The sequence below is a fragment of the Eschrichtius robustus genome, chromosome 1 (assembly GCF_028021215.1).
Source record: "Eschrichtius robustus isolate mEscRob2 chromosome 1, mEscRob2.pri, whole genome shotgun sequence".
In the NCBI taxonomy this organism is placed as follows: Eukaryota; Metazoa; Chordata; class Mammalia; order Artiodactyla; family Eschrichtiidae; genus Eschrichtius; species Eschrichtius robustus.
In genome coordinates, this window is record NC_090824.1 from 67,724,986 (window position 1) to 67,738,400 (window position 13,415).

Consider the following 13,415-nt stretch of genomic DNA (forward strand, 5'->3'; position numbering starts at 1 on the left):
TGGATTCTGTTTGCTAGTATTTTGTTGAGGATTTTTGCATCTATGTTCATCAGTGATACTGGCCTGTAGTTTTCTTTCCTTGTGACATCTTTGTCTGGTTTTGGTATCAGAGTGATCAGAAGCCACTCTTACCAAATTCACTAATAACCCTGACACTGCCACATGCAACGGTGACTTCTTAGTCCTCAGCATTTGTACAAGTTAATTTCTGTCTCCTGTTTGAAACATTTAATTCACTGGCTTCCAAAACAACATAGACCTAGTTCTCATACCTCACTGGCTGCTACTTCCTATATTATATTGCTCATTCCTACTCACCACGCCAATATCTAAATGCTGAAATGCCTCAGAGATCAGTTCTCAGACCTCTTCTCTCTTCTATCTATACTCACTCCCTTGGTGATCTCATCTTACCTCTTGGCTTTAAATGCCATCTATATATGAACTACTTCTAAATTTATTTCTCTAGACTAGATGTTTCTCCTTAACTCCAGGCTCATATATCTAACTATCTAATGATATCTACACTTGAATATCTTAATGGGCATCTCACATTTAACATGTCCAAAACTCAACCTCTGATCTTCCCCCGAAAACTGCTTCTCCCACGTCTTTCCCATCTCAATAAAGAACATCTGTCCATTTGCAAAGGCCAAAACTTTGGAGTCATCTTTGGCTCCTCTCTCTTACATCTCACATCCAATTCATCGGTCAATCCTATACTCTACATTCAATAGATTATCACAGCCCTCACCATTTCCATCTTGGTGTAAAACACCATCATCTCTTGCTAAGATAACTGCAACTCCTAACTGGTCTCCTTGACTCTTCCTATGCCCCCAAAGAGTCTTTTTCAATATAGTAGCTAGGATGATACTCTTAAAATGTGTTATCAGATGTCATTCCTTTACTCAAAACTATGTGAGGCTCTCTGCTTCCCTCAAATTAAAAATCAATATCCTTACAGTGGCCTTTAATGTCCTATGCTACATTGCATCTTGTGTTCTATTTAACTTCATCTCCTGCTACTTTTCCCTGCCTTACTTGCTCTGGCCACTTTGGCTGCCTTGCCATCTTTTAAACATATCAGGCATCCTTCTGCCTGGAATGCTATTCTCCCAAATAGCTACATAATTCACTACCTTCTCTCCATTAGATCTTTCCTCAAATGTCTCTTTTTCAGCGAGGTCTTCCCAATTTTAAAACTGCAATCCTGGGGGCAGCTTCAAGATGGCAGAAGAGTAAGACGCGGAGATCACCTTCCTACCCACAGATACATCAGAAATACATCTACAGGTGGAACTGCTCCTATAAAACACCTACTGAACGCTGGTGGAAGACCTCAGACCTCCCAAAAGGCAAGAAACTCCCCATGTACCTGGGTAGGGCAAAAGAAAAAAGAAAAAACAGAGACAAAGAATAGGGACGGGACCTGCACCAGAGGGAGGGAGCTGTTGGGGAGGAAAGGTTTCCACACACTAGGAAGGCCCTTCGCAGGCAGAGACTGCGGGTGGCGGAGGGGGGAAGCTTTGGAGCCACGGAGGAGAGCGCAGCAACAGGGGTGCAGAGGGCAAAGCAGAGAGGTTCCCGCACAGAGAATCGGTGCCGACCAGCACTCACCAGCCTGAGAGGCTTGTCTGCTCACCCGCCGGGGTGAGGCGGGGCTGGGAGCTGAGGCTCCGGCTTCAGAGGTCAGATCCCAGGGAGAGGACTGGGGTTGGCTGCGTGAACACAGCCTGAAGGGGGCTGGTGCGCCACGGCTAGCCGGGAGGGAGTCCAGGAAAAGGTCTGGAATGGCCGAAGAGGGAAGAGACTTTTCCTTACCTCTTTGTTTCCTGGTGCGCGAGGAGAGGGGATTCAGAGCGCCGCCTAAACGAGCTCCAGAGACGGGCGCGAGCCGCGGCTATCAGCACAGACCCCAGAGACGGGCATGAGACGCTAAGGCTGCTGCTGCCGCCACCAAGAAGCCTGTGTGCAAGCACAGGTCACTATCCACACCGCCCCTCTCAGGAGCCTGTGCAGCCCGCCACTGCCAGTGACAACTTCCCCGGGAGAACACACGGCACACCTCAGGCTGGTGCAACGTCCTGCTAGCCTCTGCCGCCGCAGGCTCGCCCCGCATCCATACCCCTCCCACCCCCTGGCCTGAGTGAGCCAGAGCCCCTGAATCAGCTGCTCCTTTAACCCCGTCCTGTCTGAGCACAGAACAGACGCCCTGAGGCGACCTACATGCAGAGGTGGGGCCAAATCCAAAGCTGAACCCCAGGAGCTGTGCGAACAAAGAAGAGAAAGGGAAATCTCTCCCAGCAGCCTCAGGAGCAGAGGATTAAATCTCCACAATCAACGAGATGTACCCTGCATCTGTGGAATACCTGAATAGACAAAGAATCATCCCAAATTGAGGAGGTGGACTTTGGGAGCAAAGATATATTATTTTATCCCCTTTTTCTCTTTTTGTGAGTGTGTATGTGTATGCTTCTGTGTGTGACTTTGTCTGTATAGTTTTGCTTTCACCATTTGTCCTAGGGTTCTGTCTGTCCATTTTTTTGTCTTTTTTAAATTTTTTTAATTAAAAAAAATTTTTTTTTCGTAATAATTATTTTTTATTCTTTATTTTAATAACTTTATTTTATTTTACTTTATTTTATTTTATCCTCTTTCTCTCTTTCTTTCTATTTTTTCTCCCTTTTATTCTGAGCCGTGTTGATGAAAAGCTCTTGGTGCTCCAGTCAGGAGTCAGTGCTGTGCCTCTGAGGTGGAAGAGCCAACTTCAGGACACTGGTCCACACGAGACCTCCCAGCTCCACATAATATGAAACGGCAAAAATCTCCCAGAGATCTCCATCTCAACGCCAAGACCCAGCTTCACTCAACGACCAGCAAACTACAGTGCTGGACACCCTATGCCAAACAACTAGCAAGATAGGAACACAGCCCCATCCACTAGCAGAGAGGCTGCCTAAAATCATAATAAGGCCACAGACACCCCAAAACACACCACCAGACATGGACCTGCCCACCAGAAAGACAAGATCCAGCCTCATCCACCAGAACACAGGCACTAGTCTCCTCCACCAGGAAGCCTACACAACCCACTGAACTAACCTTAGCCACTGGAGACAGACACCAAAAACAACAGGAACTACGAACCTGCAGCCTGTGAAAAGGAGACCCCAAACAAAGTAAGTTAAGCAAAATGAGAAGACAGAAAAACACACCGTAGATGAAGGAGCAAGGTAAAACCCCACCAGACCTAATAAATGAAGAGGAAATAGGCAGTCTACCTGAAAAAGAATTCAGAATAATGATAGTAAAGATGATCCAAAATCTTGGAAATAGAATAGACAAAATAGAAGAAACGTTTAACAAGGACCTAGAAGAACTAAACAGCAAACAAACAATGATGAACAACACAATAAATGAAATTAAAAATACTCTAGACGGGATCAATAGCAGAATAACTGAGGCAGAAGAATGGATAAGTGACCTGGAAGATAAAATAGTGGAAATAACTACTGCAGAGCAGAATAAAGAAAAAAGAATGAAAAGAACTGAGGACAGACCTCTGGGACAACATTAAACGCACCAACATTCGAATTATAGGGGTTCCAGAAGAAGAAGAGAAAAAGAAAGGCACTGAGAAAATATTTGAAGAGATTATAGGTGAAAATTTCCCTAATATGGGAAAGGAAATAGTTAATCAAGTCCAGGAAGCACAGAGAGTCCCATACAGGATAAATCCAAGGAGAAACACGCCAAGACACATATTAATCAAACTATCAAAAATTAAATACGAATAAAAATTATTAAAAGCAGCAAGGGGAAAACAGCAAATAACATGCAAGGGAATCCCCATAAGGTTAACAGCTGATCTTTCAGCAGAAACTCTGCAAGCCAGAAGGGAGTGGCAGAACACATTTAAAGTGATGAAGGAGAAAAACCTACAACCAAGATTACTCTACCCAGCAAGGATCTCATTCAGATTCGACGGAGAAATTAAAACCTGTACAGACAAACAAAAGCTGAGAGAGTTCAGCACCACCAAACCAGCTTTACAACAAATGCTAAAGGAACTTCTCTAGGCAGGAAACACAAGAGAAGGAAAAGACCAACAATAACAAACCCAAAACAATTAAGAAAATGGGAATAGGAACATACATATCGATAAATACCTTAAATGTAAATGGATTAAATGCTCCCATCAGAAGACACAGACTCGCTGAATGGATACAAAAACAAGACCCGTATATATGCTGTCTACAAGAGACCCACTTCAGACCTAGGGACACATACAGACTGAAAGTGAGGGGATGGAAAAAGATATTCCATGCAAATGGAAATCAAAAGAAAGCTGGAGGAGCAATTCTCATATCAGACAAAATAGACTTTAAAATAAAGACTATGACAAGAGACAAAGAAGGACACTACATAATGATCAAGGGATCGATCCAAGAAGAAGATATAACAATTGTAAATATTTATGCACCCACCATAGGAGCACCTCAATACATACGGCAAATGCTAACAGCCATAAAAGGGGAAATCGACAGCAACACAATCATAGTAGGGGACTTTAACACCCCACTTTCACCAATGGACAGATCATCCAAAATGAAAATAAATAAGGAAACACAAGCTTTAAATGATACATTAAACAAGATGGACTTAATTGATATTTATAGGACATTCCACCCAAAAACAACAGAATACACATTCTTCTCAAGTGCTCATGGAATATTCTCCAGCATAGATCATATCATGGGTCACAAATCAAGCCTTGGTAAATTTAAGAAAACTGAAATCATATCAAGTACCTTTTCCGACCACAATGCTATGAGACTAGATATCAATTACAGGAAAAGATCTGTAAAAAATACAAACACGTGGAGGCTAAACAATACACTACTTAATAGCCAAGTGATCACTGAAGAAATCAAAGAGGAAATCAAAAAATACCTAGAAACAAATGACAATGGAGACACAACGACCCAAAACCTATGGGATGCAGCAAAAGTAGTTCTAAGAGGGAAGTTTATAGCAATACAATCCTACCTTAAGAAACAGGAAACATCTCAAATAAACAACCTAACCTTGCACCTAAAGCAATTAGAGAAAGAAGAACAAAAAAACCCCAAAGTTAGCAGAAGGAAAGAAATCATAAAGATCAGATCAAAAATAAATGAAAAAGAAATGAAGGAAACGATAGCAAAGATCAATAAAACTAAAAGCTGGTTCTTTGAGAAGATAAACAAAATTGATAAACCATTAGCCAGACTCATCAAGAAAAAAAGGGAGAAGACTCAAATCAATAGAATTAGAAATGAAAAAGTTGAAGTAACAACTGACACTGCAGAAATACAAAGGATCATGAGAGATTACTACAAGCAAACTCTATGCCAATAATATGGACAACCTGGAAGAAATGGACAATTTCTTAGAAATGCACAACCTGCCGAGACTGAACCAGGAAGAAAGAGAAAATATGAACAGACCAATCACAAGCACTGAAATTGAAACTGTGTTGAGAAATCTTCCAACAAACAAAAGCCCAGGACCAGATGGCTTCACAGGCGAATTCTATCAAACTTTTAGAGAAGAGCTAACACCTATCCTTCTCAAACTCTTCCAAAATACAGTAGAGGGAGGAACACTCCCAAACTCATTCTACGAGGCCACCATCACCCTGATAGCAAAACCAGACAAAGATGTCACAAAGAAAGAAAACTACAGGTCAATATCACTGATGAACATAGATGCAAAAATCCTCAACAAAATACTAGCAAACAGAATCCAACAGCACATTACAAGGATCATACACCATGATCAAGTGGGGTTTATTCCAGGAATGCAAGGATTCTTCAATATACGCAAATCAATCAATGTGATACACCATATTAACAAATTGAAGGAGAAAAACCATATGATCATCTCTATCGATGCAGAGGAAGCTTTCGACAAAATTCAGCACCCATTTATGATAAAAACCCTCCAGAGAGTAGGCATAGAGGGAACTTCCCTCAACATAATAAGGGCCATATATGACACACACACAGCCAACATCGTCCTCAATGGTGAAAAACTGAAACCATTTCCACTAAGATCAGGAACAAGACAAGGCTGCCCACTCTCAACACTATTATTCAACATAGTTTTGGAAGTTTTAGCCACAGCAATCAGAGAAGAAAAAGAAATAAAAGGAATCGAAATTAGAAAAGAAGAAGTAAAGCTGTCACTGTTTGCAGATGACATGATACTATACATAGAGAATCCTAACGATGCTACCAGAAAACTACTAGAGCTAATTAATGAATTTGGTAAAGTAGCAGGATACAAAATTAATGCACAGAAATCTCTTGCATTCCTATACATTAATGATGAAAAGTCTGAAAGTGAAATTAAGAAAACACTCCCATTTACCACTGCAACAAAAAGAATAAAATATTTAGGAATAAACCTACCGAAGGAGACAAAAGACCTGCATGCAGAAAATTATAAGACACTGATGAAAGAAATTAAAGATGATACAAATAGATGGAGAAATATACCATGTTCTTGGATTGGAAGAATCAACATTGTGAAAATGACTCTACTCCCCAAAGAAATCTACAGATTCAATGCAATCCCTATCAAACTACCAATGGCATTTTTCACAGAACTAGAACAAAAAATTTCACAATTTGTATGGAAACACAAAAGACCCTGAATAGCCAAAGCAACCTTGAGAAAGAAAAATGGAGCTGGAGGAATCAGGCTCCCTGACTTCAGACTATACTACAAAGCTACAGTAATCAAGACAGTATGGTACTGGCACAAAAACAGAAATATAGATCAATGGAACAGGATAGAAAGCCCAGAGATAAACCCACGCACATATGGTCACCTTATCTTTGATAAAGGGGGTAAGAATATACAGTGGAGGAAAGACAGCCTCTTCAATAAGTGGTGCTGGGAAAACTGGACAGGTACATGTAAAAGTATGAAATTAGAACACTCCCTAACACCATACACAAAAATAAACTCAAAATGGATTAAAGACCTAAATGTAAGGCCAGGCATCATCAATCTCTTAGAGGAAAACATAGGCAGAACACTGTATGACATAAATCACAGCAAGATCCTTTTTGACCCACCTCCTAAAGAAATGGAAATAAAAACAAAAATAATTAAATGGGACCTAATGAACCTTCAAAGCTTTTGCACAGCAAAGGAAACCATAAACAAGACCAAATGACAACCCTCAGAATGGGAGAAAATATTTGCAAATTAAGCAACTGACAAAGGATTAATCTCCAAAATTTAAAAGTAGCTCATGCAGCTCAATATGAAAAAAACAAACAACCCAATCCTAAAATGGGCAGAAGATCTAAACAGACATTTCTCCAAAGAAGATATACAGATTGCCAACAAACACATGAAAGAAAGCTCAACATCATTAATCAGTAGAGAAATGCAAATCAAAACTACAATGAGATATCATCTCACACCGGTCAGAATGGCCATCATCAAGCAATCTAGAAACAATAAATGCTGGAGAGGGTGTGGAGGAAAGGGAACACTCTTGCACTGTTGGTGGGAATGTAAATTGATACAGCCACTATGGAGAACAGTATGGAGGTTCCTTAAAAAACTAAAAATAGAACTACCATATGACCCAGTAATCCCACTACTGGGCATATACCCTGAGAAAACCATAATTCAGAAAGAGTCATGTACCAAAATGTTCATTGCAGCTCTATTTACAATAGCCAGGACATGGAAGCAACCTAAGTGTCCATCAACAGATGAATGGATAAAGAAGATGTGGCACATATATACAATGGAATATTACTCAGCCATAAAAAGAAACGAAATTGAGGTATTTGTAGTGAGGTGGATGGACCTAGAGTCTGTCATACAGAGTGAAGTAAGTCAGAAAGAGAAAAATAAATACCATATGCTAACACATATATATGGAATCTAAAGGAAAAAAAAGAAAAAAGAAAAAAAATGTCATGAAGAACCTAGGGGCAAGACGGGAATAAAGACACAGACCTACTAGAGAATGGACTTGAGGATATGTGGAGGGGGAAGGGTAAGCTGGGACAAAGTGAGAGAGTGGCATGGACATATACACTATCAAACGTAAAATAGATAGCTAGTGGGAAGCAGCCGCATAGCACAGTGAGATCAGCTCAGTGCTTTGTGACCACCTAGAGGGGTGGGATAGGGAGGGTGGGAGGGAGGGAGACGCAAGAGGGAAGAGATATGGGAACATATGTATATGTATAACTGATTCACTTTGTTATAAAGCAGAAACTAATGCACCATTGTAAAGCAATTATACTCTAATAAAGATGTTAAAAAGAAAACAAAAAACTGCAATCCTGTTCATCATTACTTAACTTTATTTTTCTCGAGAGTATTTTTCACCTTAGGAAATATTACGTATTTTATTTTATTCATTGCCTGTCCCTCCTACTAGAATGTAAGATACAGGAAGAAAGGAATATTTTCATTTGCTTTATTTATTGCTAAAACCAGGGTCTAGAATGTTCTGTCAAAGAGTAGGAACTCCAGGGCTTCCCTGGTGGCGCAGTGGTTGAGAGTCTGCCTGCCAATGCAGGGGACACGGGTTCGAGCCCTGGTCTGGGAGGATCGCACATGCCGCGGAGCGACTAGGCTCGTGAGCCACAACTACTGAGCCTGCGCGTCTGGAGCCTGTGCTCCCAACAAGAGAGCCCACGATAGTGAGAGGCCCGTGCACGGCAATGAAGAGTGGCCCCCGCTTGCCACAACTAGAGAAAGCCCTCGCACAGAAACGAAGACCCAACACAGCCAAAAATAAATAAATTAATTAATTAATTTAAAAAAAAAAGAGTAGGCACTCCAATAGTGGTCCTTCAGCCTCTTATTGACCTATGAAAACTACTTTCCATGTTCTGTTACTCAGGGTTGGATCCAGTGTCCCTTTGATTCTTCTCACTCTCTCTACTGAATCAGAGTTGACTACTATCATTGACACTTATCCTTGAGTCCAGAATCGCAGAGGACTCTAGGATAGAGAAGTGTGCAGAACTGCCAATTTCCATCAGTAATCCTAAAATCTGATTTATTAAAAGAAATACTTTACAGTTAGAGTCTGTGTTTTAAAGAAATAAACCATTAAACCAAAACCATCTATTGCATGTCTTTCATTTCCTTTCTGTATGACATTTCAGGCAATCTTTGCAATAATGATGCTATTATATACTATAATCCCTAGAGGCTTGGGCTAGGATTTAGTAAATTAGAGTGCTGGTCTTGGCAAAGCCAGTAATTTAGGTTCATATCCTTTAACTTCTGTGTCTCAATTTTTCTATCTTACAAATGGGGACCATTCTGGCCCTTTTACATAGTGTCTTATACAGAAATTATTTGTATACATCTTTTCTTTCCATTATCTTTGAAGATTGGGGCTGTTTTTATTTATCTGTGTATATCACATGCTATTTACAATGTTTAGTAGATCAATATATGCATGGATAAAACAGATTTTAGTTTTAAGCATGAAATTACCCTATGTGGAATTACTTCAAAAAACGTATGATGTAATATAAAAAATACTATTTATTTTTACCATAAAATGAGGCTTAACAGATTCCCAGGAAAAAAAGGAGAAATTACATCTTTTCTCCCCAAGGAGAACAAATTTATTTACTTACTCAGTATGAAAAATTAAAAAAAAACCCTGCCACTCATTTTCCTCCATTCTTTTGTTCCCCATCATTCCAACAATACCACTGATTTATCTTGTAATTTAAAGACCATAAATTTGGAACTTTAAACCTCAAGGCTTCACTATTCTCCAGCATCCACATCTAGTGATACCAAATTCCATCACCTTTTTTGTTTCTATTTGTCAGCTCCATCCTTCTCATCTGTATTTCTGTAGCCATGATGTTAATTTTAAATTAAGACCATTGAATGTTAGTACATTTTAGCAAAAAGTGGTAATATTTAGCCTCTTACCAGTACGTCATGCACCAAGGCTTGATATGTCCAAGTATGGTGTAAAGGAGTTGCCAAATCTATGTTTCTGTCAACAAGGACTAATAAAGGCCTTTGGAAGCTGTAAATATATTAAAAAAAATTATGTAACTCTTAATACCTGTGTATACATCTACATTCTTCTACTACTTTCAGTATATGTCATTTTCATATGAACAATAAGTATACTAATATTGACATTCCATAATACTTTGCTTTCTAAAAAATTTTCTAGTACAATCAAGTAAAGCAATGTTTTGTACTACCTAGAGCCTGTGTATAATGCTAGATTATAAGTCTTACTTAGGGAACTTTCTTAAAGGAAAAAATCTATACAAATACTTCTACAGAATAATTTTTATAGTTATCAAAGTAAGAATAAGTTCCTTTTGCTCAGATTTATATTTTACATTTTTGAATAAAAGGAAAAAAAGAAAACCCTTTGTCAGGTTCAGGGAAAACAATTACAGAGAGTAGGATCTTACGAATTTATACAAATGTTCAATAGTTTCATAAATTACAAATTCCAATTTTTTCCTGAAAACACAAATTCAAAAAAGCAGACTCAAGAGAAGAGGCTCACAAAACCCTATCCCATTATAAGATATGAAACTAAAACATTATACTATAACAGTAACTAATTATATAATTACTCACTTACCAGACACGTCATATATTGTTTAACTCCATCACTATCATTTAGATATGAAATAAACTACATTTAAAGCAAATTGAGGCACAAAGTCATCTGGTTACCATGTGTCTCCAAAAGGCATAGAGATTTCGCTTTAGAGGCACTACTGTATCAAGAGTACACGTCAATTTTCAATAGGCATTGCTATCTGATTTTATTTACTATATGTATTTTCTCCTGAAAGACCTCTGACAATTTCAGTAACTCATTACACCCTACTGGGTGTAAGACAGTGAACTCCCAACTGCATTAATCATAAGACTTGGCGATAAAAAGGTAGGAGTGGCACCCTTACCACCACCTACTATCGTTTATTATTCCAGAGCTAGGTGGAGGGTAGGGAGGATAGCCTACGGCAGGGTTTCTTAACTCAGCACTACTGACATTTGTGGCTGGATAATTTCTTATTATGGGGAGTTGTCCTGTGCAGTGTAGGATGTGTAGCAGCATCCCATAATGCACCCCACTAGATTCCAGTAGCAACTAACCAGTTGTGACGACTGACATGTCTCTAGACATTACCAAATTCTCGTTGAGAATCATTAGCCTACAACTGGATTCAAATACATTTAACAATAAATAGTCTGACAAGGCTGCTGACCCCTAATTCAAATAATTTAGAAATGCATACAACAAACTAAAAGTAAGACAACTATATTATGATTATGTGAATACACTAAAAAAAATTTATCTAAATAAAACAGTGCCTTTATATTGGTTTCTAAGGCCTATACCAGAGCACAATAAAAAAGGAACTGTTCAGTAAGGTATGACATAGTGGTTGCTTCTGTTGAAAAAAAAAATCAGATGAGAATTTGATGTCTCTGCTCTACTTAATAAGAAATATCATTATTTAGAAGAATATTTAGACCAGCAATGAAATTGCAAAACAGTTTAAAGTAACATGGGAGGTCAAACAGTTGAACAAGCAATTGAAACACAATGTTAGTATCAACTGCAAATTATAGGAATAGTATATAAAACTGTAAGAGCCATCAAATTGACTTAAAATGAAGTCTATGAAAGGTTACCATAAGAGTATAATTCCTGGAAGGCAGTTATACTGAGTATCAGTTTATTTTCACAGGCTTTACTTATTAATTCACCTAAAACTAGGGATAATAATTAATTTTCCAAAATACTGTCTATTCCCCTTGAAATAATTTTCAGCCATTGGTGTGGGTTTCTTTACTTCCTCACCCCAATACTGTCCATTATTTTTAATAAACAAAAGTTAAATACACTATAATGGACAGTTTGAAAAAAATATTTCTATTCAATAATAATTGAGCAGTCAGTAACTTTGGCATTATCTACTCATGCTAGACATGGTAACAAAGACAAAAATACTTTGCCAGTATTTTAATGTAAAAATGGAAACCAGTTAATAGACAGGTAGAAATAGACATAGGCATCACAAGTTAATTCAACTTACTTTTTTTCATTACCAAGAGGCTTAATGATAAGTAAAAGGAAGTGGCTTCTTACTTCAAAAGCCATATAAACAGAAAAATTTATCCTACAGATGATAAAAATGAAAAACAGAAAATTCTAACAAAAGAAGGTAAATTAAATAAAATATTCCACTTGTATTTTTAAGAACGATTTGAATCAAAACCCTGATCTAGACTTTCCAGTATAAGGGTATTCTATCAGACAAGGAAAAACAACCCAAAAAACTCTACAAATGTTTCATTTTCAAGTATATAAGGTGTATTAACTAACATAATACCTGAACTGGCCAGCTCCAAGTGTGTCACCTGTAAAAAGACTGTTTCTTGCATCTCTCAGATTTTCCCGAAGTTTCTTATCTAGTTTCTGAAAAATGAAATTTTACATTAACTTTTTCTAAAAATATTTAATTTTATTGGAGCATAGTTGATTTACAATGTTGTGTTAGTTTCAGGTGTACAGCAAAGTGATTCAGTTATACATATACATATATTCATCTTTTTTTAGATTCTTTTCTTATATAGGTTATCACAGAATATTGAGTAGAGTTCCCTGTGCTACATTAACTCTTGAAGAACAGTTGGTAATACACAACGTATTCTTAATTTTGGAACTAAGAAATTTAGAATTCCTTTACAAAACAGCAATTCTCACATTTTAGTTTCTTTACTATTCAATATTATCCTAACTTGGACTTGAAAAGACCAATGCTTTTTCTATTGTGACTCAGACCTGATTTCACTAATAATCACTTTTTGTTGACTATTTTTACTTTAGGTATGGGAAACGTTTTGCAGTAATAACCCACACTCTCTCCCAAAGCATAACTTGCTGCACCGAGGAAGCGATCTCAATAGTGGTGGTTGCAAGAGGCTCCAGAATAGAAATGGAATATGTGAAAGAAACTAGCCTTCCATCTGTCAATGATTCATTTGGGCTACTAAAACTCAAAAATGTTAGTGTATCTTCCTCCATCTTTCCATACCATTTACCTTTTCAGTAACTCTGTAATTTCTCTAATATTTTATTTTTTAATCTTTAAAGCAAATTCTTGAATGCTCATTTTACACAGAATGTTCTACTCCAGTATTATGGGAAAGCAAAATACACTTCATCATGTTAAAAATGATTATAATTGTTAATAAATGTTTGCTAAATGAAGTTAAATATTAAATGATTTGGGGAATCAAATAAGTGTAAAATACTACTTAGAGAGACAAAGCTAAATGAGGAATATTTATTTGAGTAAAAAAGAAACAGGGCT

At 37.9% G+C, this 13,415-nt stretch overlaps 1 protein-coding gene across 3 annotated transcripts in view; it reads right to left on the bottom strand.

The window, feature by feature from the left end:
* Positions 1–13,415, bottom strand: part of SCFD1 (sec1 family domain containing 1) — a 132,131-nt gene that overhangs the window by 85,338 nt on the left and 33,378 nt on the right. For all 3 annotated transcript variants that reach the window (XR_011074312.1, XR_011074313.1, XM_068546621.1), the window contains exons 9-10: positions 12,432–12,517; positions 9,988–10,087 (exon numbers count right to left, since the gene is read on the bottom strand). Coding sequence is in view for 1 of the 3 variants with exons in the window: in XM_068546621.1 (XP_068402722.1) it covers positions 9,988–10,087; positions 12,432–12,517 (186 nt within the window). In the remaining 2 variants the exon portion in view is untranslated. The remainder of the gene's footprint in view (positions 1–9,987; positions 10,088–12,431; positions 12,518–13,415) is intronic.